The 27,199-nt window shown below is 49.0% G+C and overlaps 2 protein-coding genes across 5 annotated transcripts in view; one reads left to right on the forward strand and one right to left on the reverse strand.

Moving 5' to 3' along the window:
- Positions 1 to 6,729: 6,729 nt before the first annotated feature.
- GINS2 (GINS complex subunit 2) lies at positions 6,730 to 16,187 on the forward strand. Of its 2 annotated transcripts, none has more exons than XM_004437048.3 (5): positions 6,730 to 6,895; positions 7,235 to 7,349; positions 11,860 to 11,959; positions 15,402 to 15,528; positions 15,768 to 16,187. In XM_004437048.3, exons 1-5 carry the CDS (start codon positions 6,806 to 6,808, stop codon positions 15,891 to 15,893), a joined length of 558 nt encoding a protein of 185 aa, XP_004437105.1. In that variant the 5' UTR covers positions 6,730 to 6,805; the 3' UTR covers positions 15,894 to 16,187. The 2 variants fall into 2 exon arrangements, with proteins under 2 accessions (XP_004437105.1, XP_087275968.1); XM_087419842.1 differs by having other exon boundaries at positions 15,750 to 15,899.
- Positions 16,188 to 17,437: 1,250 nt separating this feature from the next.
- Positions 17,438 to 27,199, reverse strand: part of GSE1 (Gse1 coiled-coil protein) — a 425,963-nt gene continuing 416,201 nt past the window's right edge. For all 3 annotated transcript variants that reach the window (XM_014792652.2, XM_087419841.1, XM_087419840.1), the window contains 3 exons: positions 25,482 to 25,763; positions 22,232 to 22,335; positions 17,438 to 21,420 (listed from right to left, as the gene is read on the reverse strand). In XM_014792652.2, the coding sequence (XP_014648138.2) occupies positions 21,286 to 21,420; positions 22,232 to 22,335; positions 25,482 to 25,763 (521 nt within the window). In that variant the 3' untranslated portion in view covers positions 17,438 to 21,285. The remainder of the gene's footprint in view (positions 21,421 to 22,231; positions 22,336 to 25,481; positions 25,764 to 27,199) is intronic.

Raw genomic sequence — 27,199 nt, forward strand, 5'->3', positions numbered from 1 at the left:
CCTTCCTTTCCAAGGGCTTTCTCGGGTGCAGGGGCAGGTGGGTGGGGGTTCTCAAGGCTGCCTGGAAGTTCCAGGGAGTTGGCACCTCTGGGAGCACCCCTCACCCCCTGTGCATGGGAGAAAGCAGATAATTACCCCCCTTTCCTTGCCGCTTGTGGTGGAGGAGAGGCAGCTCTGACGAATGTTCTAGTCTACCCAGTGCTTCTCAAACTTGAATGTGCTCTCTGTAGAGGTCTGGTTTAAATGCAGATTCTGTTTTAGGAGGTCTGCAATTGTGCAATTTCTAACCAGCTCCCGGGGCACCGTGCTGCTGGTCCACGGACCACACTTTGAGTAGTGAGGGTTCCTAGCTGCCCAGAGAGTCCCAGGGGTCTGAGCCCTGGCTGCCAGCAGTAGAAAACCTGTTCCTCGACCTGAAGTGACTCCTTCTGGAGCTCCCCCCTTCCCTCCTGGTGCTCCCTGGGATTGCCTTCTCAACAAACCACTGCCACTTGAGGCCTTTCTCGGGACCTGCTTACCAGCCTAAGTCAACATCGGTCCCCACTCTCCATTTATCAGCTGGGCGACCTTGAGCAAGTTCCTTTGCCTCTCTGAGCCTCAGTTTCCTCACTCTTCAAAGGTGGATAAACTAGGTTGTTGGGAAGATTAAATGAATGGACACACATATGGAACCTAGAATAATGCCTGGCACGGGGTCCAAAAAGCCCTCTAGAATGTTAGCGATAATGCTGATGTTTGCAAAGCTTTGTTTGAGAAGATCCACCAGGCCCATCTGTGTGGTCACAACCTTGTGGAGTTGTTGGGTTCTGCCTGGACTTGACCCTTCATTAAAGGTCAGGGGTGCTATAGAGGTGAGGGTGTGCCTCTTTGGGGCTGGTCTAGAATGATGACCTATATTGAACCCAAAACATGGCTCCCTGATTCTTCTTTTTTTTTTTTTTTGTGAGGAAGATCAGCCCTGTGCTAACATCTGCCAATCCTCGTCTTGTTTTGCTGAGGAAGACTGGCCCTGGGCTAATATCCGTGCTCATCTTCCTCCACTTTATACGGGACGCTGCCACAGCATGGCTTGCCAAGTAGTGCGTCGGTGCGTGCCCGGGATCCGAACCAGCGAATCCTGGGCCACCGCAGCGGAGCGCATGCACTTAACCACTTGCGCCACCAGGCCGGCCCCCCTGATTCTTATTTCTTGAGTCTGTTCTTCTTTAAATACATCCTGGGGGAACGGATACTAATGTCTGCCGTTTATTTTTCATTTATTTTTAATGCTAATGCTGCGCATCCTGATTAAAACCAAAAATAAAAAAGCTTTGTAAATGGCTCCCCCTAAAGTGTGTTTGTGTGGGAGAGCGGGGCAGGGGTCACAGTAACAGGCCAGCGAAGAGGAAATGGATGGACGCTAACAGCTGTGGCCCCCGGCAGAGCCTGTTAACCCTAACCCTGGTGTGTCCCAGAGAAGTACCCAGGCTCCAAGAGGTGAGGGAACGTTCTGGTCCGTGACTTGGGATTCATGCTGTATGCCTCCAGGGGGGGAGGCTGAGAGGGGATAAAAGTGTGAAAACAGATGGAAATGTAATTTTTAATGACAGCAGCAGATGGCAAAAAGACACAAGAGTGTATTCGCACCATGTCGGAGCCATTTGAGAGCGCCCAGCTCAGCCATGATGTGCACGTGTGGCTGGCGTGATGGGTCCCTCGCCAAACCCCAGAGGCCTGCGAGCTGCAGGAAAGAACACGCAGGCCCTCCAGGGAGGGGCCGGGTGCACTGCCAGGCCGTGCGGAGCCACAGGTAGATAGGAAATACCTGTGGCCACCTGGGTGGGGTCCAGAAGCGTCTCCATGCCTGGGTTCTCTGGACACAGGCAGGCAGTTGATGGGCTCTGGTTTCACACAGTCCCTCCTCCTGGTCCCCGTGGCTTCTGCCCTAGGCCAGACCATTGCCACTGCTCGCCTGGACTTCTGCTCACAGCCTCCAGGTGGGTCTCCTCCTGCTAGACCGTGTCCTACCCCGACTCCATCCACCAGAGTTGTGTTTCTACAATGCAGATCTATTCATGTCACTCCTCGCCCTGCATCCCTTACATGGCCTCCCGTTGCACTCAGGATCACATCCACATTCTTGGGAAGTCGCTTACAAAGCAGGCCCTGGAGATCTGGCCGCAGCTTGTCTTTCCTGCTTCTCTCCTTGCCGCCCTTAGCGGGGAGAAGAATACCTCTGGGCCGTCGTGCGAGAGAAACACCACTATTGCTAGGAGCAAGAGCCACCATCTACAGAGCACGGCCCTGTTGGCCGCAGCTGAGAACTCTTGCAGCTCTAGGAGACAGTGACGGTCAGAATGGGTAACAGCTGGGGTGGGGTGGCCCCAACCAATCGGAGCCGCCACTGGCCAGAAACAGCAGCTGAAGTCAGCCCTGTAGGAGGTCACAGTAGCACCTGACCTTCGAGACACGAGGTGCCGGCAGCAGCCCCAGTCACAGTAGGAGCTGTGGCTCTTGGGCTCCTGGAGCACAGCCAGAGTCCGGTTAGGGCCGCAATCACGTCTTACTGTCAGGGCCCTGCTCTCCTCCACACCACCGGCTTGTTTCAGCTGAGGCTAGGGAAGGAAGAGCTACTGGAGGATGTGTTTTCCACTCGGCATTTGTCTTTTGCTGCCGTGACTGTAATTCTAGTCCCTCCTTAGCTGGGTCACACCACCAGCAGTTTGTCACCGCTCCACCTAAGTCATCCCCGAGACCACAGGAGGCTGGGCTCAGTTTATCAGAGCAGAGGCTCTTGGCCTCGGCAGAGGCCCAGGCCTGCCCCAGAGGTTCTGATCCCTTCCATCCAGGTGTGGCCCAGGAGGTGATTCTCACGGGCAGGCAGAGCTAAGAGCCTGTGGAGCTTCTCGCCCACCTCCTCAGTTCTTCACTGTCATTCATTGTTTTTCTAGGCTGATGGTCTCCGCACTCTAAGAGAATTGCTCCCGGTGGCAGGGATTCAGACCTCAAGGTAGACTAATCAAGGATGGAAGGAACCCACTCTGTGTAGATGGACCCCAGGTCCTTCCCAGACATGCTCAACCCAAGGATTACCTGTGGGGATGCATCGTTAGGCCACTGGCCCAATGTCACTCACAGGAGTGAAAGACCCTTCAGAGGACCCCGGTCCCCATCCAGTCACTCATATTGTAAGTGCTTAATCTCCATATGGGGCTCGCAGCCGCCCTACTGGAAAGCTCAGCTACAGGAGATTTCCATCATTGCAGAAAGATCCACTGCTTTCAGATCAGACGTCCAAGTTGCTGATTCATTTTTGGAGCACTGTTCTGCGGCTTAAATTCTGTGACCAGAAGGTGTTGTAGTGCGGACCACCCTGAAGGGGGCAGTGGGTTCACGCTTCTGAATGTTTTGAATCCTAGAGAGGCTTTTTCTTAAACTTTTTTTGGTAAGAATAGCTTTAGCTTTACAGAAAAGTTGCAAAGATAGTACAGAGGGTTCCCATATACCCCACACTCCGTTTCCCCTGTTGCTAATCTTCCTTTACTCTGGTCCATTTGTCACAACAAATGACCCAATTTTGATACATTGTTACTAATTAAAGTCCACATACTTTATTCACATTTCCTCGGTTTTTCCTTAACGCCTTTTTTCTATTCCAGGCTCCCATCCCAATTTAGCTGACATGCCTCCTTAGGCTCCTCTGGGGGTGACAGTTTTTTAACACCGTCTTTGGTGACCTTGGCAATTTTGAGGAGCGCTGGTCAGGTGTTTTGTAGAATGTCCTCTGTTAGGATTTGTCTGACATTTTTCTCCTGATGAGACTGGGGTTGTGGGTTTGGGGAGGAAGATCCCAGAGAGGAAGCGCCTACTCATCTGTGGTATCCAGGGTAGGTGCCCTCACCATGGCCTTCACTGCTAACGTTGACCTTGATCTCCTGGCTGAGTTCGTGGAGGTCAGGTGTCTCCATGGTCGAAGGACTCTGTTTTTCCTGTTTCCATCCTGCCGTTTTTGGAAGGAAGTGGCTACAGAGCCCACCCTTCAGGAGTGGGGAGCATCTATCTGTCCACATCATGTGGGATTCTTCTGCATGGAGATTTGTCCCTTCGCCCCCTTTTATTTTGTCTCCAGCCCTTAATTCATTACCACATGGGTCATTCGAGACAGCTTGGGGAGGCATTTTCAACAACAGGAAATAACGGTGTGAGGGCCCTGCCCACCCCATCTAAAGTAGCACCCCAACCTCCATCATTCCCTGACTCCCCTCCCCCCTCAGCTTTCCTCTTGTCTGTTTACTGTCTCCTTCCCCCACTTTGAGAGGCCAACATGAGGCTGGGCATTCAGAAGTCCTCTCTGGACCCTGGGAGTGGCTCAGAGCTGGACCGGATTGGAGCAAATCACTTCCCTTCCCAGTTTTCCCAATTAATACAACTTCCTAGGGGACGTGTTAAGTGTGTGGTTTCCATGAGTCAGAAAGTCTGAGCCTGGAGCCTAGGAAGGGGCATTTTAAATAACAGTTTTATTGAGGAATAATACACATATTATAAAATTCACTCTTTTAAAGTGTACAATTCAGTGTTTTTTTAGTATATTTATAGAGTTGTGCAACTACCACCACTATCTAATTCTAGAACATTTTTATCACCCCAAAAGAAACCCCATACCCATTAACAGTCACTCCCCACTCTCTGCTCCCCCAGCTCCTGGCAACCACTAAGCTAGTGTCTGTCTCTATGGATTTTTTATCTATTCTGGACAGTGCATGTAAATGGAGTCATATGGTTTGTGTGGCTGGCTTCTTTCATGTAGCATAAGGTTTTCAAGGTTCATCCACGTTGTAGCATGAATCGGCTTCATTCTTGTTCACTGCTGAATAACATTCCATAGTATGACCACATTCTGTTTATCCATTCCTCCGCTGATGGACATGTGGGGCATTTCCACCTTGGGCTGTTGTGAATAGTGCTGCTGGGAAGGGAAAGACAAGCCCCCAAGTGACCCAGATGTACACTCAAGTTTGAGACTCCAAGATGCCACCATTTGCAGCGTGTAAAGCTGCACACTTGTTCTCTAGCAGCCCAGTGAGGTAAGCAGCAGCACTGTCCCCATGTTACAGATAAGGACACCGAGACTTGGGTGATGTGGACGCGGGACTCTGCTAGCCCTCCTACTCATCCCGCCACGGTCTCTCTGAACCTCAGCTTTCCCATCAGCTCTTTTCCTTTGCTCTTTTACCGCTGCGAAAATCCAGAAGGGAAGCCTTGCCAACTTTGGAACACAAATATTTGCCAGTCAAGAAAACATTCCACCATCAATCAAAACCCAGACAAGCTGGCACACACTCTCTGCAGATGCCCAAGGGAGCTTCTATTTCAGGAGGGGCCAGGTGGCCTGAGGCCTCCCCTCCTCCCCAAACACCCTGGAGCTCCTTCTCTTCCTACCTCACTTTGCAGATAAGGAGGCTGAGGTTCAGAGTGGTCACTTGCCCTCGGTCACACAGCATCCAGAGGGGCCTTTTATGTATTTTCTTTGAAAGTATTTGTCTTAATAAATGACACACAATGAAGGTAATCTCCAAGTCTGTAAATGACAATTTCCCAATGCAGATAAATAACAGACAGCTTTCCAGGCCATGTGAGTGGGCAGAACTTAATTATGGCCTTATTTCATCTTCCCAACAACCTTACATGGGGCAGGTTTCAGGAGGGGTAAAGAGGAAAGCATGGGGTTATCTAGGGTGGGACAGCTCTCCTGTAGGGATACAGAACCCTGGAATCCCCATCACCTATGCTTTTTCTCAGGGCCTAATGATCCGGGTTTCAAATTCAAGTCCAGCCCACTGTTGTGGGCCTACACTGTTCCCACCAGTGCTACACTGGCTGCTTCACTCCCCAGGGAGCTTTCCTGGCCTACTTCCACCCATCAAAATCACCCTGGCCCTGTGAAAATTCAGCTTTCTGTCCGCACCCCAGACTCCTGAACCACAGTTCTCCAGGAGTGTGCGTGTTAACACTCAGAATCTTCTACGGGATTCTGACCCGGGAGAGAAACACTGCCGTTACGTTTCACACGAGCCCACTGTACAGAGGGTCCCGTTCAATGAGCAGAGGAGCACATCAATACACATCCGCTCCAGTCGTGCAAACTTGTCTCCTCATGAGTCTCCCCCGGGGTGCTGCCAAAGTATGAATGCTGAGCTTCTTCCCGCAGTTTCTGAATCAGAAGATGTGAGTGGGATGAAGGAATCTGCATTTTTATAGATTTTAAGCAATGTGTATAGAGAGGACGGAAGACTGTGAAAATAAGGGAAACAACGCCTTCCCTCACTCCGCTGGGCAGGGCCGTGTCTGTCTAGCCAGGTCACGCCGTGCCCCAATAAATGCATTTACTCCTGGCGGGCTGCGGGTCCCACTGTAGACGCACTCCGAGCTCCACCCCCGGCTGGACTCAGGGTGTTGGCGGGTAGGCGCCCGGGGCAGGTGAAGAGACATGGTGCCAGAGCAGGAGGCCCACGGCAGTCAGGTGCCCGGCCCACGCGACGGGCGGGGTCGGGACGCGGGAGGGGCGGGGCCGGGGTACGAGAGGGGGTGAAGCCCGGGGGGGCGGGGTCTGCCCGCAGCCTCGCTCAAGCTCGCCAATCCGCGGGCTCGTAGCAGCCTCGGGCCCCGCCCCCTTCCGCCGCGCCGCGTTGCTATAGGCCCGCCGAGGCTTCTTCCGGCCGGGGGGCGGGTCCCGCGCGGTGGCGGGAAAGCGGCGGACGCGGCGCTTCCTCCTGAACGCTGAGGGTCGGAGGCGGCGGCCAGGCCCGGGCCGGCCGCTAGCGCTGCCATGGACGCGGCCGAGGTGGAGTTTCTGGCCGAGAAGGAGCTGGTTACCATTATCCCAAACTTCAGTCTGGACAAGATCTACCTCATCGGGGTGAGGGCGCGGACCGGGGCGGGCATTTGCCTCAGGACCCGGCGCCTGGGAGAGGCCGGGCCGCCGGGGCCCGGGGATGTGCGGACGCCGCCCCGCCTGCATCCCGCCCTCCTCTGCCCCGCCTCTCGGAGGGGCAGCCCGGCGGCGGGCTCGGTCGGCGCGGGCCGGCGCGGGCGGGGCGGCGGCTCCGGGGAGACCGGGCGCAGGGGGGCTCAGGCGGGCGCAGGTGCGCCGGGGCCGCCTTCCCGCGGGAGTGCGCGCCCTGGGCTCCGGCCTGTCCGCAGGGAGGTCGGTCGTGCCTCTGCCGCGCGGTCTTAGCGGTCCGTCTTCCTTCCGCAGGGGGACCTGGGCCCCTTTAACCCCGGCCTACCGGTGGACGTGCCCCTGTGGCTGGCCGTTAACCTGAAGCAACGCCAGAAGTGCCGGCTGGTTCCTCCCGCGTGGATGGACGTGGGTGAGGATGGGCGCGGGTGACTCCGTCCCGCCGCGCGGAGGCGCGGGTGGCCTGCGGCGAATTCACGGTCCCCGGCTCACGCCTTAGTCTGCTGACCGCTGCTGCTGCTGCGCCGTTAGTTTGGGGGTGTTGACCAATCTTCGTTCAGATTTTGGTTTTAGGATATTTCAGCTGGCTCTAAAATTAAGAATGTTCTATGACCGGGGCCGGCCCGTGGCTTAGCGGTTAAGTGCGCGCGCTCCGCTGCTGGCGGCCCGGGTTCGGATCCCGGGTGCGCACTGACGCACCGCTTCTCCGGCCATGCTGAGGCCGCATCCCACATACAGCAACTAGAAGGATGTGCAGCAGTGACATACAGCTGTCTACTGGGGCTTTGGGGGAAAAAATAAATAAATAAAATCTTTAAAAAAAAGAAAGAAGCATTTTCGTTCTAATTTACGGGAAATGGGCACAGTCTGGCGTGTGGAGAAGAGTCGCTGTCCGCGTGAAGACAGCGCGGCCCCGTGTGAAGGGCGGCCCTCGCCGTAGGCGGAGTGAAGCGCTGGGCGGGCTGCGGCGCCTGGGGAGCGCACGCCGTGGGCAAGGAGGCCGCCAGGACGGCACGTCGGCTGTGCCGGTCCGTTCACGTGGCGGTTCCGGGCGGCAGACGGTGGTTGTCTGGGGCTGGGGTTTGCGGCTTGAAGGATTGTGGGGTTTCTTTTTGGGGTGATGGAAACGTTCTCAAGTTGATTGAAGTGATGGACGCACAACTCTGTGAATGTACTAAAAACCGCTTTATTTTTTGTGTGAAGAAGATCAGCCCTGAGCTAACATCTGCCCATCCTCTTTTTGCTGAGGAAGACTGGCCCTGGGCTAACATCCGTGCCATCTTCCTCCACTTTGTATGGGATGCTGCCACAGCATGGCTTGACAAGTGGTGCGTCCACGGGGCCCTGGATCCGAACTGGACTGCCAGCAGCAGAGCCTGCGCACTTAACCGCTACTCCAGGGGGCCGGCCCCGAGTTGTACACTTTAAATGGGTGAATTGTCTGGTATGTTAAATATGCCCAAATAAAGCCGTTAAAATAAAATAGTGCATCAAAGGTTCAGGTAGACTTTATCCTGAGCCTTTGCAGTCTTTCCCACCTCAGAGATATGAGTGGCTCATTATAGAGAAGAATCTTAATTTTATTTGGGGTAGGGGACATGTAGAATTTGAAAAGGCTCTGAGTTATGTTGATTGTTCCCTCCCTGGGGACACCTGGGAGTATTTCCCTCCTAGAAGCAAGGACACCTTCAGCGGCACTCGCAAATGTTTAAGAAAGACTGGGTATTTTCTCCTCACTCCCCGTCCTAAAGGGCTGAGTGTCTCTGGTGGTCCTGAAACATCATGGGAAACTAATTCCTTCTGCTTTGAAGGGCTTTTTTAGCAGGGAGCCCCACCACCCCTGCCTCCATTAGCACGGCATCCTCTTCGGGCAGTTTTGGCCCCTCCAAAGCCAAGGTGATGGGGGTGAGAGCCCGCCTCACTGCAGGCCAGAGCCAGAGAGCAGGCGTGGAGCAAGTCAGCCTGAGCTTCCTGGGCCTGGGCCACAGTGTGGTGAGAGGTTGTGATACATCACTAGGAAGTAAGCCCTGCCTGAGAGCCGACTGCCCTCGGCTTCTGCCACTGTGCTTAGTTTTGCCTGTTCTTGGACATCATACAAATGGAATCAAGTATGTCAATTTTTGGCTCTGACTTCTCTTATTCAATATAATGTTTTTGAGATTCGCCCCCATTGTCGCATTTGTCATTACATCTTCTGTTGCTGAGTAGTGTTTCATCCATTGTATGAGTTTTCCACAATTTGGCCGCCCATTCTTCTGTTGGTGCATATTTGGGTTGTTTCCCATTTTTGGCTATTGTGAATAAGGCTACTATGAACATTCTTGTGCAAGTCTTTTTGTGGATGTGTGTTTTTATTTCTCTTGGGTAAATACATACCTAGAGTGGTGGAATTACTGGGTCATAGGACACACTGTGCTTAACTTGTAAGAGACTGCCAACTGGCCCTGCAGAGTGGGTGAGCCATTATTAGAAGCCCACCAGAAATGTACGCGAGTTCCCATTGTTCCACACCCTGGCGGACGTTCCTTGTTGTCAGTCTTTGATTCGTTGCAGGGTTTGAACAGAGGTGTTTTATACTCTGATTTAGATGTTAAAAAAGAAAAGAATTGGTCTGTTGTGTAGAGAAGATGTGTGTGGGGAGAGGGCAGTGGGGAGTTACCCAGGCAAGAGCTGAGAGTGGTTGACCAGGTGCTGGAGGTGGGCAGATGTGGTTGGAGTCTAGGGGTATCTTGAAGAAAGAAGCAGCAGGATTTGCTGAAGGACAGGCCATGGGATCTGAAAGAGAAGAGTTAGGATGACCTCCAGGGTTGTTGGCTTGAGCTGCAGAAGGAGATGGAGTTGCTGTTTCCTTTTTTTTTTTTTTTTTTTAAGATTTTATTTATTCAGTTTTTTCCCCCCAAAGCCCCAGTAGATAGTTGTATGTCATAGGTTCACATCCTTCTAGTTGCTGTACGTGGGACTCGGCCTCACGTTGGATGGAGAAGTGGTGCCTCGGGGCGCTCCCGGGATCCGAACCCGGGCCGCCAGCATCAGAGCGCGCACACTTAACCGCTAAGGCACGGAGCCGGCCCGGAGTTGCTGTTTCCTGAGACAGGGAAGACTGCAGGAGGAGTTTGTGGGCTGGAGTGGGAACCAGGTGTTGGGGTTTGAACATGTTACACTGGAGGTGCCTGTTAGATATCCAGGTGGAAATAACGTGGGCAGTGGGGTATTTGAGTCAGGAATTCAGGGAGGGGTTGATCTGGGGATATAAATTTGGAAGTCATGAGTGCATGTATGGTGTTTAAATGAGGCAGGATGAGATCACATGCGATGTGGATTTAGGTAGTGGAGAAGGGGTGGGGAACTGAGCTCTATACTCCACTGTTGAGAGGTCAGGAAGACCCGGAGGAATCAGCGAGATGAGAGGAGACCTCAGAGTGGTGTTCCAGCAGCTAAGTCATAAATACAGTCCAAGGATGACCGACCCTCGTCAGTGTGAAGACTGACACGTAGCCGTTGGGTTTTGCCGAGCGGAGGTCGTGGGCCTTGGTGAGCTGTGTTCGTGGAGGGGCAGGATAGACAGCCACCTGGGTGGTTGTGGAGAGGAAGTTAACGCCAATGTCAGACAAGTCTTGTTGTTTGTCTTTCGTTGTAGAGGGTGTGAGAAATGGATTGGTAGTTGGAGGAGGATTTGGTGTCCGCGGAGAGTTTTCTTTTTAAGATGGAAGATGTTGCAGCGAGTTTGATGAAATGGTCAAATAGTGAAAGAAACAATGATCATTCAATAGCGCGAGATAGTTGCTGGAGTGGTGTTCCGTGTGGGTGAGAGAGGAGAGTCCAGCGCATGCCCGGAAGGCTGTTCTCGTGTGTGGAGACAGATGCAGGGAAGCTGGGAGACATGGTGGCAGGAGTGTGCGGGCTCAGCAAGGCCTCAGCTGAGAGCTGGGGTGGCAAGATGAGGAGAGAAGGCATGAAGAGGGTGGGCAGGATGGCAAGTGAGAGGGTGAAGGGACCCAGGAAGTATAATAGGATTGTGGGATAGCACCACGGGACCCCTGGAGATGGGTGAGCAAGCATTTAAAGTGAGATCCCACCGCATAGTTGTGTCTGTGTGTGTACCTTAGCCACAGTGGGCAGTCCAGATTCAGGACTGGGGTTTTCTCAGGCCAGTGAGACAGAGGGAGCGAGGGGTAAGGCAGTTGTGGCACGTGGGGAGGAGCGCTAATGCTGGGTGGGATTGGACTCAGCTGTCAGATACCAGATGCCGGGCTTTCAGCCCTATTATCATCATCCCACCCCCAGACTGGAGTGGCTATAGTTGTAGGGTGTCTTGCTCTCTTCTGAACAAGGATTAGTATAAATAAGTAAATTTCTCCAGTCATTGGTTACTTTCATCACTTCTTGCATCAAAGATAGAATACTTTGCTCTTTCCCTAAGAAAAGAACTTCTTTTTTTTTTTAAGATTTTTTTATTTTATTTTTATTTTTTCCCCCCAAAGCCCCAGTAGATAGTTGTATGTCATAGCTGCACATCCTTCTAGTTGCTGTATGTGGGACTCGGCCTCAGGATGGACGGAGAAGTGGTGCCTCGATGCACACCCGGGATCCGAACCCGGGCCACCAGCATTGCAGCGCACACACTTAACCACCAAGCCACAGGGCCGGCCCAGAAAAGAACTTCTGACTGTGGTATTCGTTTAGTAATATATCCTGCAGGTCAAATCAATAACAATAACAAAAATTTACCAGCTTCTCTAAGAGAAATTTTCGAGGAAATAGGCGCTGAATCATCTAGTCAGTGATATGTTATTCCAAAAAGTGTTTTTTTCATATATTTGTTAGTTATAAATAGGTAATATAGGCACTTGGTAAGTTTGGAAGGTTTAAAAAAAATATTTTGGTTATTGTGATGGTAAAATGTATTCACTTCTAAATTTCAGAAAAGTTGGAGAACATTAGGGATCATGAACGAAAAGAAGAAACTTTTACCCCTATGCCTAGCCCTTACTACATGGAACTGACCAAACTCCTGTTAAATCAGTAAGTATCTCTCACTTCTTAGGGCCCACACGTGAGATTGAACTCACGGTTCTCATTCCCTGACCGCTCATTACTGAGGTCGGGGGTGTCCCTGGGCACCCGCTTCCTCAGATCAGTAATCTGGGAGTCATTTGTGTGCACATGCACACTTGCCCGGGCTCGCCCTCTCCTCTTTCTCATTTTTCCTCTTCTCCACCCCTCCCTCTCCCGGTAAATCCCTTGGTTCTCTCCATTCTACCTCCTTACTCATTTGACCTTGGACCCCAGTATCCTCCACCATCACCCCCAGCAGTATGCTTTTTCTTTTTTTTTTTTTTTAATTTTTATTTATTTATTTTTTTCCCCCAAAGCCCCAGTAGATAGTTGTATGTCATAGTTGCACAGCCTTTTTAGTTGCTGTATGTGGGACGCGGCCTCAGCATGGCCAGAGAAGCGGTGCATCAGTGTGCTCCCGGGATCTGAACCCGGGCCGCCAGCAGTGGAGCGCGCGCACTCAACCGCTGAGCCACGGGGCCGGCCCAGTAGGCTTTTTCTTAACTGTACATGTTTTATTAGCAAAGCTTTACTCCTTGTTCTTTGGGCGCGTACATTTGAGTTCTTGCATGTCTTTCACAAGAAAGGCTGGAGGGCTCATATTTGCCTCTGACCCTGAGCTACAAGGAGAGCCCACTAGTGGCAAAAATGTGCTCTAGTAGCTTCTTGTTTTCCTACACCCAGTTCTGGTTCCCCATCGGCCTCTAATTCATTCTCCACATTGCAGCCAGAGTGGCCTTTTGAAGACAAAGCTCCCTGTGACTGCCCTGCTCCTCAGAGCCTCTCCAGGGTTTGGTCTGAAGCCCCGATCGTGGTATTCAAAGCCCTGCCCAGCCTGCTTTCCTTCCTCCTCCTCTCATACTCTCACAGTTCCTCCCTCCGGTTCTCCGGGTTCTAGGCTTGTGTTGGCCTCTTGCACTTTACACACACCACGGTCCTCAGTGCTTTGCATAATGTTCCCTCTGCCCAGCAAGTCTGGCTGTTCCCTGCCCCTTTCTTTGGGTTAGCGTAACAGGTATCCCTCCCAGGTTAAGTGTACCTCTCCTCTCGGCAGCTCTGTACACCTCCATGGCATTTGTCAGCTGTAATTTTTTATCACTTGTCTGGCTGTGCTTCCCCCCCCGACCCCTCAGTTCCAATGGGCAGAGACTGTCATGTGTGCACTAGCACAGGGCCTGGTGCTCATATGTTTGTTGAATGAATGAATGAATGAAATCAGTGAGAGGGGCAGGCAAGCGTGGATAATTTTGCTTGGGAGATACTTAGAATGTAATTTGCAAAATATCAAGCTTTTGAAGCCCTGAGCCCCCCTTTTTTTTTTTTTTAACAATTTTATTTTATTTATTTATTTATTTTTCCCCCCCAAGTCCTAGTAGACAGTTGTACGTCATAGCTGCACATCCTTCTAGTTGCTGTATGTGGGACACGGCCTCAGCATGGCCAGAGAAGCGGTGTGTCGGTGCACGCCCGGGATCCGAACCCGGGCCGCCAGCAGCGGAGCACAAGCACTTAACCGCTAAGCCACGGGGCCGGCCTCTGAGCCCCTTTTAATTAATGGATTCAAGAGCAGAACTAGAACAAAAATTGGGGTGCTCCCTACTGCCTGCTGTAGAGCAGCAAGGGCCAGGGGACCACTGAATGGCACTGCTGAATTCAAATGAAAACTGGGGTACGTACATATCACAGATTTGTCCTTAAGATGTTAGGAGGCTACAGTTCACAACATACTAAGCAAACGACAGACTAAGCATTCCACTAGATAGAGGAGATAGTCATGTAGGCTAGAGTTCCTGGTTTAGAGGGGGTGAGATGTGACCCTGTTAACCAGTAGTCACACTGCAGTGTGATAAATACTGTTCAAAGTACATCAGGATGCAACCCTAATGCCTGGTGGTGCCAGAGAAGGGATCCCTGGCTTGAAGGATGAGGGAGAATTTACTAGGGGAGAGGGCGGTGTAGGCAGAAGGCATGGAAGTGTGAAAGGGCATGGTTTGTTTGGGGCAGCAAAGCTGTTGGGGCATACATAGACTATATATGAGGGTGGCTTATTCTATGTTGGTGGAGTCCCGGGGACGGTGTTCAGACAGGGGTGTGTCATCCAATGGATCTGCGAGAGCCTGCTGTGGCAGTGGGGAGAGTGACTCAGAGGGAGAATATGGAAGCAGAGGTGAGGGGCCTGTTCATCCTTGGTTTTTGAAATTCAATGTATTATGTACGCAGTTCCTATTGAAACCCTTGTTTTATAATTCTGTATAATTCATTCAACTAAGGGACCTAATTTTGCCTTTGTTCTGCAGTTCAGTTAACGAGGAGCTTTGTTCTTTAACCTGCTGTTCAGAGTGTAAAATCCAAATGTTTGGGTCTTAAATAAATTCTACTACATAAAATTTATACCACTGATTCTCCATCTACTAATCTTGAGCTAATTTAAATGCCTGGTGATGAACGACGTTGGCTTCTGCTTTTATCTTCTAGTTTGTCTTTTCCTTCAAAGGTTAATTTAAAATATATTTCACACAGGAAGGCTGTTATTGCCCCTTGCCGACTCCAGTTCAAACTTTTACCCAGAATTCGCTGTGTATAGTTGTGCTCAGTTTATGCTAATTTGCGATTCTGTGATTTTTGTAAATGTATTTTTGTTTTCTCTGTAGAGTGGCACAATACCCATCCTTCAGGGCTTTTGTGAGGTAGAAATGCTGTGTAGTGCCGAGCACAGTGCCCAGCACAGAGCCTGTTGTCGTCTGTCTGGTGGGTTGTAAGCCCTTGGATAACCAACGGGGTATGAGCAATAGAAGTCATGACCTCTAGTCAGCCCTTGAAACAAATTCGATCTAGATGGAAATTCTATGGCGCAGAACACTCAGTTATCCTGAGACAGAGGATGTCCGACTTAGAGCTTGTTCTCCGATACCTAATTTCTTTAGGTAAACAGAAGTCCTTGTACCACAGCCTGCAATAGGACAGTTAACATGAGCACAAATAACTGTGGATCATGGCTGCATTTTCTTGGCACCAAACTTAACTGCTAGAAATCCTTACATTCTAAAATTGAAAACAAAGCAAAACAAATTTTGAGTCTAGAACAGCTTGTGTATTTTGCCTGAATCCAAGCAGTGGCAGTTTTTTTTTTTTTTGGAAGATTAGCCCTGAGCTAACAGCTGTGCCTGTCTTCCTCCCTTTTGTATGTGGGATGCTGCCACAGCATGGCTTGATGAGCAGTGCCTAGGTCCGCCCCCCAGATCTGAACTCACAGACCCCGGGCCGTTGAAGTGGAGCACACAAACTTAACCACTACGCCACCGGGCTGTCCCCCAAGCAGCATTTCTTAAAAAGCCACTTATACGTGGATGTTGTTTTAGTTTCCTGAGTGCTCCCTTATGTGATCAATTTCACCTCTGGCTTCCTTTAGTGCTTCAGACAACATCCCGAAAGCAGACGAGATCCGGACCCTCGTCAAGGATGTGTGGGACACCCGCATGGCCAAACTCCGGGTGTCTGCTGACCGCTTTGTGAGGGACCAGGAGGCGCATGCCGAAGTAAGTGCGTGGCTGGCCCTCCCCCGACAGCTGCTCCCCTCGGATGCCCGTGAAGCCCTGATGCCACTGAGGAATTTCCCATGGCATCCTGCCTGCTTAGGCTATCACAGGCAGGGATTACTAGCTGTGCTGTGCTTTTATTGTTATTATTACTATTCATTGGTTTCTTTTTTTATTCAGATTTTACCATTTTCTCAAAATCAAAAACTCAACCAACGCAGTCTGTTTTCTTATTTTAGCTGGATAACTTGACCTTGATGGAGATCAACACCAGCGGGGCTTTCCTCACACAAGCGCTCAACCACATGTACAAGCTCCGAACAAACCTGCAGCCTTCTCAAAGTAGCCAGTCTCAAGACTTCTAGAGAAAGACTTTGGTCTGTAAAGACCTCGCGTCTGCTAGCAGGCTTGCCGGGTTGTGTGGGAGTGCTCAGGACATGACAGAGGCACTCATAGTTCTGGAGTTTTGGAACCATTTTTGAATGTGTGAAAAATGTGTAATGAAGTAAGGAATGGATTCATAACGTTGTTGGAAGGCAACAGGTTTGTGCTTAGTCCTCAAGACATTCTTTACTTCCACATCTGTCCCTAGAAGCCAGCTGTTCTTTTATGGGGGAAAGAAAAAAGCTTTGGCAAATAAAGTTATTTTTCCCAGCAGAGCCTCAGGTCTCCTGAATGGAACTGTCATGTGTGGGTGAGTGTTCAGTGACGTTAGGTGTAGTGGCGATGTGGCCTAGGGCTTGTTTTTTCTTCTTGATCCTGATCTCTGGGCTAAATTTAGAAGCTCCTTACAGAGGTTGCTCACACAGAGGATAGCAGGTGAGTGGCTAGTGACACTGGTCAGTATTAGTCATCTAAGCCTTGATACACAATAAAGATGGAATCAACCCAAATCTCCATTGGGATTTTTTTTCTTGCACAACTACCAAGTAAAAGGAGTGAGCCACATGGCTAAAATCATCTGAGAGACCAGATTGAATGGTGTATAGCAGGCAATTGTAACCTTCAGACCAACATTCTGCGTGTCTCTTGTTCTCTTGGCTACTTCTGGTTAAGGTTTAGAGGGTTGCTTATCAAGAGGAAAGTCAGGGAGAAACTAATTTGGTGTTATCAGGCGCGTGAATAAAGCTGAAGACACGCTGCTAGGAAGGAAAGTTGGACCTATACCACTGCTCTTGATGGACTGAGGGGAAAGACTGTTATAGGGAGCAGTGGCTCAAATAAGGGTCAATTCTTTTTTTTCATAGAAGGAAACGTTTTCAATTATAGCATTTTGGAATTGCTAAGTCCCTTACAGAAATTACATTACCTTGAGAGAGGAAATGATTGTCAAGTCAGACAATGAGCAGGTTCTGTAACCAGCTGATTTTTGACTGTAGCACCATTGGTCAAAAGCAGTAGCATGTTATCTTGAGGGCTTTATGAAGAGTGTACATACATGATCAACTCAACCTAACGAATATCTGCTATGTGCCCTTCCTTCAGTGTTTCAAGTCCAAACTTACTTCAGGTTACTCGAGCACTACTTCTCGGTAGATTGCTACCCAGATGTCCCTCCAGCAAGCAGCCGTGGTTGCTTGAACACTGAAGGGCCAGACACAGTGGGATCAGGACACAAAAGACCTGGTCTCCATTTAAGGTTGCTTTCAGATGCCAGGACTTGCCTTTTTAGCTCACTCTTACTCAGAATCCTTCAGATGTAATCTGGGGAATCTTCTAGAATGAAGCCACATTTATGGAGGGTCAGGAGTCCTGTGTATCTCAGATCTCGCCCCTTAATACCTTTCTTTTAGAACCTGGCTGAGGTACAACTGAATCTGTCTTCGTGTTTTACCTCTAAAGCTATAAGGCTGTTGAGGTTTTTTTTTTTTTTTTCTGCCTTATAACATAAAAAAGATTTTCCTCTTAATATGATTTAGGAAGATTTTATTTTTTTGGATGTTGTCAGAAATTACAGCAATATATTCATAAATACCTAATTACTACATTCAACAAATAATATTACAATACAGTTAATTCAAACAAGTACACTTAGAACAGGTTTAATTTCACAGCATCTAAACTGCCCCCAGAGTGACTGAGGCACCGTCCCTCCCTCCCATGTACTGGCTGACTGTTGTAGCCATTAAGCACAGGGTACATACCAAGTAACGCAGCTAATTAGCATGGTCTTCCTCAGGTCAAGGCAGGGTTAAGGAGTTTATGTTAGGCGCTGGAGAAAAAGTGGGGGACAGGCTACTGCAAGTAGTAGGAAAAGTCAATAGCTTGGTTACTTGAGAGAGCAAAGGGAGTGCTGCTAAGTGGCTAATAGACACTTCAAGAGTAACAGATTTGGCCTGTGCCGACCATCTCCATCTTGTGGTGGATCCTTGGAATTTTCTACACTTGAAAACACATGGCTCAGAGAGAAAGGGGGTATCTGATTTAATTTTTGAGATTTGGCAGCATTGTGAGCTACTTGAGGAAAATACCATTCCAAAAGATGTCCTGTGTTACAATTCTTTGCTGCTAGAGGTGTGGGCTCCTTTTAACATTTTAATAGATTATACCCATAACGAAATTCAAAGAATATTAATGCCAATTAAGTGTTTTATTTGCTTTAGAATATAGCTTGTTGGACATCCTATCTTGGTCACTTAACTGAGATAATGTTGTAAGATCACGCTACTTTATTATGTCAGTTTGGCTCTGATTATATGAAACAAAAACAACTCATTTTCAAATGATCAGGTTGTGTAGTGCCAAGTTTTGGGGAAAGTTCTGGTTTGTTTCTAATGATCCGATTAAACGTGGAACCATACGATTCAGCTTTAGAAGGTGTCCTCACAAGTTTAGTGAGAGCCCCTTCAGAGGACAGATGGCAGCCGTCTCCTCCAGGTGCTGTAGGAAGACACGAGGTCACAAAAGACTGAGGTCTTCACGAAAATACTGACACAAAGGTTGCACCATCAATTCTGAAGCAAATGTAGGGTACTTCTGAACTTTGTCCTTTATACTACATGCAATAGCTGAACCAAAGGCTTCAGAGAGTGCATATGTGAATTTTTGTTAAACCCAAATTGAAAAGACTTAGATGCTACTGTTTTCTTGCAGAATCATCTGAAAACAAGCGTTTTCAGATTATAAAACAACTAATTATTGGATGGAAAAAACCATCACTGGGTACTAGTAGTATACTTTTGTTTTCAAAAGATGCTTTCTTATCTTTGTCTTAGTTAATTCATGCTGCCTTACTGGGTTATATTCTGATTGTCATTTTACTTCTGGAGCCCAAGACTGACTATTCAGTTCTCCACAAGGCAGCGCAGTGTGGTGAGTCAGAGTGATAGAGAAGTTCAATGGCAGGGGAGAGGGGGGATTTTCAATCAGAGGGGGAACAGGCAGTTATTCTAGCGCAGTGTGCACAGCTTCCCCCAGAGCATCCCCCCATGACGGTGCACCCCTCAGCCCACATGCCACGAGCCTCTCCCGTAACAAGCCCAACCAAGGGAGCTCCGCTTAGACAAGGAAGATGGGTGGGGCTGTGCTTTCCTTTCCCAGCAAGTTATTGGATTTATTTTCCTGTTGCTTTAGCCAAGGCCATGACCAAAGCCGGTCAGCAAAGGCAACCAGACATTTTCTGTGATGGAGCAGAGGACTGGGAGTGAAGTGCTAAGATGTAACTCTTAAGCCTTCAGACCAGAAACAGCGAGCAGATTTTACAAAGAGAAATTCAGTGACATTTTGCCCTGATTGTTGGCAGCAGAGCTCCCTCTAGCCACCTGTCCCCACCTGTGGAACATGTTGATCCCTCAATGTCTTTGCAGGGGAGGAGGCCCACAGAACAGCCCTTAGTTCTCTTCAAGTCGTTTCTGTGGAGAGGAAAGCGCTTGTTGACTGCTGATAATACTGGCGGCACTTTTTGTCTGAGTTTGCTAATAACTGGAAGATTCTTGGCAGACATACAAAGCAAACTGTGTGGGAACAGATAAAGCGACACAGTGCCATCTGCCAGCAAGCTGTTCCGCACAGCTAAGGTCTGGGGCTGAGGGCGCGGCCAATGATGGCAGTGAGTAGCCTTCCTGAAGGTCAGCCAGCCCTCCCCCTGGCCCAGGGCAAAGGGGAGCATGGCGGGCGTGATGCTCGGGCCTCTTCCCCTTCCCCCACTCCCTGCAGACCAACCACCGGCTGCTTTGGCCTCTGGGTCAGGCCCACTCAGGCAAGAGAGAGCTTCTTGATCTAGATTAAACACTGAACAAGCAATAACTGGGACAAGAAGGAAAATGTCCCCCAGTGCTGTGCCTTGATATGATTATCCCAGTTCCTAGCCACTCCTGTGCTCGTCACACAGGAAGTTCAAGAGGAGGACAGGTTCAGCTCAGACATTGTTTACCCTACTTGCATCTAAAAGCCTCTAAAGTTTCTACTTTGCACCTGCTCTCAGACTGCTGTAAGATACCTCAGTTCTGTCACAGAGATTGCTAACTTCCTGACAAGTTCTCATCACAAAGCCCCACGTCTGTACGTGTACGTGAAGGTGTGCACGAAGAATCTGTCTGGTTTCCACTGTAGACTAGCCCCTCCTCACTTCATAGCAACTGGTTCTGTTTGCTACGCGCTGTCTGGAGCTGGGGGGGTGGGGGTGGGTCCAGGAGGAGGTAAGAAGTCCGCATGGCTTTCTACATCACTGTCTGGTGCAACTCAAAAATGAAGTGATCGCATAGGCGCCAGTGGTAAGCTCTTTTACTTTTCTTCTCCTTTAATTTTTAAAAACACTTCAATATTTTAATGTCCTGACCAGCAGCAGTACAAACACTAAAAGCAAGGGTTTTTTTTTGCCCAGAAAAACAAAAACAAACAAAACCCCCAAACAGGAAAACAAACAAACAAACAAAAATCCCCCCAAACCACATATTAAAAATGGCAGGCTTTTTATAACAATAATTAAAGTAATAAAAACATACAAAACTTTGTTTTTTAATATATACACAGTACAAGGCTGAAGCACCTTTGACTTTTCTCTCAAAATTTACGTTTGTATGAAAACACCACCCACTGCAGTAACAATTCGGTGGGTGTGAATATATGTCTACATAGAGCTCTGTACATTGTCCCCCACGGAGTAATAAAAAGGTACCTTCAGTGTGTTGATTTGCTTTATCTTTAGGGAAAAGCCTTTGGGTGAGGCTTCAGTACTGTTGCTTTGTGTGCTCCTAGGACCTGTTGCTTTGATGAAAATTTTGCAGAAAAGTAACTGAAACAAATAAGCCCTTTACTTAAAATGCACCCCCACCTTCATTCAGCTGAAGCAAGTCTCAGCCCTGGGGAGGAACGAGACTGACCCCACACCGCAGCAAAAGCAAACCTGGTTCTCGAGGCACAGTAATGTGGCAACACAAGAAACAGAACACAATGTTTGATCCAACCTTACACACGGGGGCCATAAATGATCAAGTTTTAGTGTTGGTAATGGAGCCTTCATTTTCAGGTTAAAAAATAATGACGTGGGGGAAGAAAGAATGTTTAAAACCGCCTTTAAAAAGAACAAACTATGGGCCTCCTACATTGGTTGCTTGCTGAATTATAAAGGTGATTCAATTGCATCAAAGTCAAGGCGAGTTCGTTCTTTTTTCTGGAGCCTGCAATCCTTTGCTTCATGCATGGCACATTCTCATTTTTTTAAGCTTCAAACCTCCCAGTGAAAAATATTAAATATTCAAGGTAATAAAATAGATAATATTTCTATACTATAGGTTCGGCCTAGCGCAAGGGAAACCGTCACCTCGGATATCCCTTAAAATAACCCCTAGGCCAATGCATTGCAGGCAATGCAAGGCACTTCCGTAAGTGATCCAGTTCTGCCTGGAGTCGCTCCCTTTCTGAGACAATCTTCTGTTTCTGGCTCCTCAACTCCTGCAGAGAGAGAAATTCACGTAAAACAAACTCACCTCACATTGTAAGGAAATGTGGGTGACGCACGAAGGAGCTGGAGGCCATGTGGAAAGGCGAACTTGCACCACTCTGAAAACCCCCCTTTCACAGTTCAATATTCTGACAGTGGCCTCTGGAAGAACCAGTTCAAACTGGCCCCAGAGTCTTGGATTCTCACAACACCCATTCTCTCTCATAGAACCAGTGTCCTTTGCTGTCTCAGCTTCAACCCTGAGATTTTAAAAATTAGCCAATACTATAAAACATTCGCTGCTTCAGGAGTCGCCCAGATGCACAGAACTGATCCGACACAAGCCCCACACCCTCGCAGGCCGGGAGGAAGCTGCGGGGTTGATCACGCCCTCACAGCTCCAAGACCTGTTGAGCCAGGCTGCAGCTGGGTAGGACGGAGTCTGTTTCGCCTCGAAAGCTTTCACCCTCCAGTAAAATCCTCTTCCATCCTCCTTAGCAAATCACAGCAGGGGGAGACTGATGCAGCCAATAAATAATTCCCCTGAAGGGATACGTAAATAGCATCTTCACCCTTCCAGGATCAACATTCTGCAAATCCTCCTTAGCTAAATCTTGGGTAATCAACTGACTCTTGAATTTTCCCTCTAAGACTGTAAGTTTTGATCTCTTAAGAGCAGGATTTCCCCTCGAAACTTGTCTATACGGGTGCTCTTGAACCCAAACTTGAAAGGTTAAACAAAAAAAGCGCAGTGTGTTTTAAGGAAACCCCCCAGGAGCAGATTTTGATTCCTTTGCTCCGTGTGTGGTGCCCGAGACTCACCGCCATGCTGTGGGACAGCTGCTCTGCCGTGAGGCTGAGGCTGTAGTGCTGGGCCTCCAGCCGCCTGCACTGCGTCTGTAACACCTGCCGCTCCAGATTTTGCTCTGAAAAGACAAGTGATGGTGATATCTTTTCTGTAGACAGGGGCCACAGGCCTGGCGTCCCATCTCTAGAACAGCCAGCAAAGTCCTCTCCTTTGGACCACCATGCTCCCAGCCCTTTGAATTGCACTGGTAAATGTAGCAGTGTTACTAAATTAAATCCAGCCCAGTGGAACAAAGACAAAGGATCTAGCATGGAAAGGCAACGTAAGGGATACAGGTTAGGAAGTAATTAAGGGTAAATTTATGGCCTTGAAATGCATTTTCCAAAAAGAAAGATAAGAAAATAAGGGTTAGGCTTAGAAGCTTTTAAGCTGCTAGAAGGCCAGAGTAAACTTAGAAACGGAAAGTATAGTTTTAACTAGTAAAATTAAATCTCTGCCCTTCCAAAAGACTGGGCCTGGTTTTAACAAGAGAGTGACTTCAAATCTTCAAGGATAAATCCCTGCTTTATATAAAGCATTTTAGAGAATGGAAACCAGAGAAGGCCACCTGACTGCTTTTATAGAAGCTAGAACAATAACAATAGCAAAATAAAGTACCATAAAATTAGAGGCTAATACCACTTAAGAATATAGATTAAGGGGCTGGCTTGGTGGCACAAGCGGTTGGGTGCGCGCACCCTGCTGCAGCGGCCCGGGGTTCGCCGGTTCGGATCCTGGGCGCACACGACACACTGCTTGGCGGGCCAAGCTGTGGCAGCATCCCATATAAAGTGGAGGAAGGTGGGCATGGATGTTAATTATCCCAGGGCCAGTCTTCCTCAGCAAAAAAAAAAAAAAAAAAAAAAAAGGAGGATTGGCAGATGTTAGCACAGGGCTGCTCTTTCTCACACACACAAAAAAAGAATATAGATTAAAAATCTTAAAGTACTAACAAATCAAATTCAGCAAGGAGCAAGCACCATCAGAAAACATCAAAAGGGGAAAAAAATAAGGTCGTCACCTCAATGGCTAACAGGATATACATGAGTTAACTTTTAACAATTAACACCATAAACTCAGGAGCAAATGGGAACCTTCATTCCTGAATGGAATGCTTCTCAAGTTGCACAAACAAGACAAAAGCCCTGTTAGTGCCTCTATTCAACAGCCTACAGGTACCAGGCAATGCAGTATGACAAGAAAATGTGTAAAAAACCAAAAAGAAAGAACTAAATTTATTTGCAGAAGATCTGATCATCCATGATTATCTAAGGAATAAAGGATAACAAAAATTTTAAATTCCACAATAACAACAGCTAAGGGATACCTAACACTAAATCTAATAAAAGTTAACTGCTCCTGGAGAAAGGCAGCAAACATTAGTACCATGTTCACAGATGGAATAACATCACTATCAAAGATGTCAATTTCCCCCACATTCGTAAATTCAATGCAACTGAAAATTCTAACAGGAATTTTTTGGGTAGAACAAACAAAGTGATCCTAAAATTCCTGGGGAAAGCCAAGGGTGAAGAACAGCTGAGTTCTTAGAGAAGAACAAGTCAGGGGGAGTTCCTCCAGTCAACAGAGAGCTGCAAAGCCACGTCACAGCACAGGGACAGGCCAGGAGACTGCTGGGTGGAGCAGAACAGAGCCCTGGGAGCCAGACCCGGGCGCGTGAGGAGACAGCAGGCTATAAACTCAGGATGACGGGGTGTCCAGGAGGGAAAGATAAAGGTAGAGTTCTACCTTATTCTACACACAGAAATGAATTCTAGGTATGAGAAGAACAGAACTTGAAGACTTTTAGAAGGAAATGCAGAGGAATGTCATTATGTCCTTGGGGTAGGGAAGGAACTCCCCAACAAGGCACCCAGAAAAGAGGTATACATTTCATGCCATTAGAATAAAAAAAAGTTATATATTGCTTCTGGATACATATGTATGTACTTAAAGAATAACAATATGTTAGGAGGAGACAGAAAATAAATTCAAAATAAGGATTCCATTTAAGGGAGGAAAGAAAGCAAAATGTAGGAGTTGGGACTTTGGTTGTGGCTACAGAGGCATTCCTTTTCGTACTTCTCTGTTTTCAAATGCTTATTTCAAAGTATTTGAAATGATTATGACATTCATAATCGAGTGTTTATATTTAATATTTACAACTTGATAATACTTGATAAAAATTGAATTAGGAGGTGGCAGCCTGGGTTTTCTAGCCACGGCTAGCACGTCCCAACTCTTGCCAAGCTGCTGCCCAGCCCTCCCAGCACAGGGAGGATGGTGAGTGCAGAGGGGCCACAGCCCACCGTGTCAGCAGGGCCCAAGAGCCAGGATCCGAGTGCCCGGCCAGCGGTCTGCTCCAAAGAGGTTCTTCCCGATCTGTCCACCTGCCCACTGCCCATCTCACTACGGAGCAAGGGGCCAGGCACCTCCGCTTCCCCCTGCGTCAAGTTCACAGCACCACAGCCTCCGTCTAAGCTAGACGCTTCTGCAGGCGTCTCGAGGAAACTGAGGCGCAATCACAGTGTCAGAACTCCACCAGCGCTCAGGCCTGCTGACCCCACTGGTGCCTCTCACCCCGAAGCGCTAAACCATGCCTGAGCCCCCTGGCGCTTGCCTCACCAGACGGGGGGAGTGTGCACTCACATTCTGGTGGCTGATGAGGGCCGGCCTGCCTGCACAAAGCGCTCGTCCAGGAGGATGACACAGCCTGGGAGGGAAACTGCCAGCAGCCTTGAGATACTTCGGATGTGAGGTGGGCTCAGGCCTGGCTATCTGGGGCTCAGCTAAGTTAATAAACTTTTCATTCTCCAAGACCCTTGTACGGAGCCACCAGTGTCAGGACTGATAGAATATTTAGAAGCACGTGGAAGAAAGCCGAGAGAGCAGGGCTCAGGTCTGGGCAGTCACACTGAGTGGTGACGGGTGCCCAGCACTTAAATTTCTCCAGTGAGAATGGCCCCAGGTTTGTCCATGAGGAATTCCCATAATAAGTAAGCCTAGGCACCTCCAGAAGCCTCAGGAACATTCTTGAACTAGGCAAAACGGCAGAGGAAAATTTACCTGCTGGTATTTTTATCTAACTGTGCCCCAGGAAATGTTAACTGCCAATGCTATCACTTAAAAACAGCCCCCGATGCCGGCAGTGAGACCCTGTACTGACTGGTCTTTCTTTTGCTTTCCTTCCCGGGCCCTCGGCCCACTCCCTGCTCCCCTTTGTACCTTCTATATGTTCCTGGTAAGCTTCAAAAATTGCCTCAATCCCTTGCCACTTGCGCCTGGGGGGTTCCTCATCATCCTCTTCTCCGTCTTCATCGTCATCCTCCTCCTCCGAGTCCTGGTCCATCTCCTGCGTGAGGGGGCCCTTCCTCACAGCGGGGGTCTCCTGCTGCCCGTTGTGCTGGGGCAGAGGGAGGCGGCTCGAGGACTGCAGCTCAGGAATGTTGTAGTGGACGGAAGTGTCAACTTTGTGGTTCTGCTCTGCAGAGAGCACAGCCACGTTCCCTGGGGAGGAGAAAACACGCTGGTCCCAGGGCCTGTGGGGACCTTGTGCTGGGGGAGGGAAGCGGGTATGCTGGGGAAAGGGCTGGGTTGCTCTGCGTGGGCGACAGAGTCAGTGACGCAGGTCTCGCAGCAGACCAGAAGATGAAGCATGAAGAAGCCTGTGCCCTTCAGAGATCAAAGATGGCACCACACCAGACGGTTACAAAGAGCCGTCGAGACGGCGGCACACCTGGATTCCAACCAATCATGATGCGCACATGATCTCAGCACAGCTCATCTCTGAGCTTCCGTGTCTTGTTCTATAATAACGGTGGGTCTGAGCTTAGTCTATAGTTGGCCCTCAATAAGGGTCAGTCCCCCTCCGCTTGTGAAACGCAGGGATCTCAGTCCCTGAGCGCATGCGGTGTTCTGCCCCTACCAGGAAAGCCAGCTACCTGCTGCTGGGACCTGTTCAGACAAGGTCTGCTGTCTGCGGCACAGCCCTGCCGGGGGGTTCTGAGAGGCGCGTGTTGCCTCCCCGGGTGGACGGCAGCATCTGAGTGAGAGCTGCTCCACTGCTGGACTGGTACAGCTCGGACTGCCGTGGGCTGGACGACCTGGAGATCTGAGGGACTGGGCAGTGGAATGTCTGGGGAGGCTGGAATCAAACAAGGTGGGACAGATGGGTTCCAGGGCCACAGAAAAGCCTGCGAGGAGAGTCTTGGAAGGAGCATAGAGGTGTTTAACCTAGTTATATAGTCAAAACATTTTCTTCTTGAAAAATAGGATTAATTCAAGTAAATTCATGAGAAACATCCAGTAAAGCACTCCTCCTGCCTTTTAGGGAGTCTTGGCTTTTGGGTATCATTTCATCTCTGCTGACAGCATTAACTTACCTGAAAGATACTGACACAATATCAGACCTGCATGTCTAAATGCTTATTCATCTTTTCAGCTTTTATAGCTTCCAGTAGTAAAAATTTTAAATGGTTTTGGCCTAATAAAGTCTTTACTTCTGGTTATTGGAGAACACAAATTATTTTATCCTCAGTAATTTAACCACTGAGGATTCTTTTCTAATCGACTTCAACCTTTGATTCAATGGGAATAAAATGTGACAACCCTTGTTCTCGGACCTTCAGTGATCCCACCAAATGTCTGGGGGCAATGAACCTGGGGGCTCAAGGGTGCGGCTAGAGCAACCTTCTGTCACAAAGTGCTGGAACCAATACCCGCCAGGTCTGGGTATCAAAGGATGGGAGATTTCCAGCTGAGTCTGTGTGGAGGACACTGAGAAATCCCTCAGCTGTAGAAGGAGTGGATCCTATTTTTGCCCGGAAGGATCCTGTTTTTGCAGGCCTTACTAAAAGGAAGTGCTTCTACCAAACTCCAATGGCATCACCTGCTAAATTTTCTTGACGTGTGATCCACAGACCCGCAGCATCAGCACCCCCTGG

This window comes from Ceratotherium simum, chromosome 30 (genome assembly GCF_057802395.1).
Source record: "Ceratotherium simum simum isolate JZ-2026a chromosome 30, ASM5780239v1, whole genome shotgun sequence".
Classification (NCBI taxonomy): Eukaryota; Metazoa; Chordata; class Mammalia; order Perissodactyla; family Rhinocerotidae; genus Ceratotherium; species Ceratotherium simum.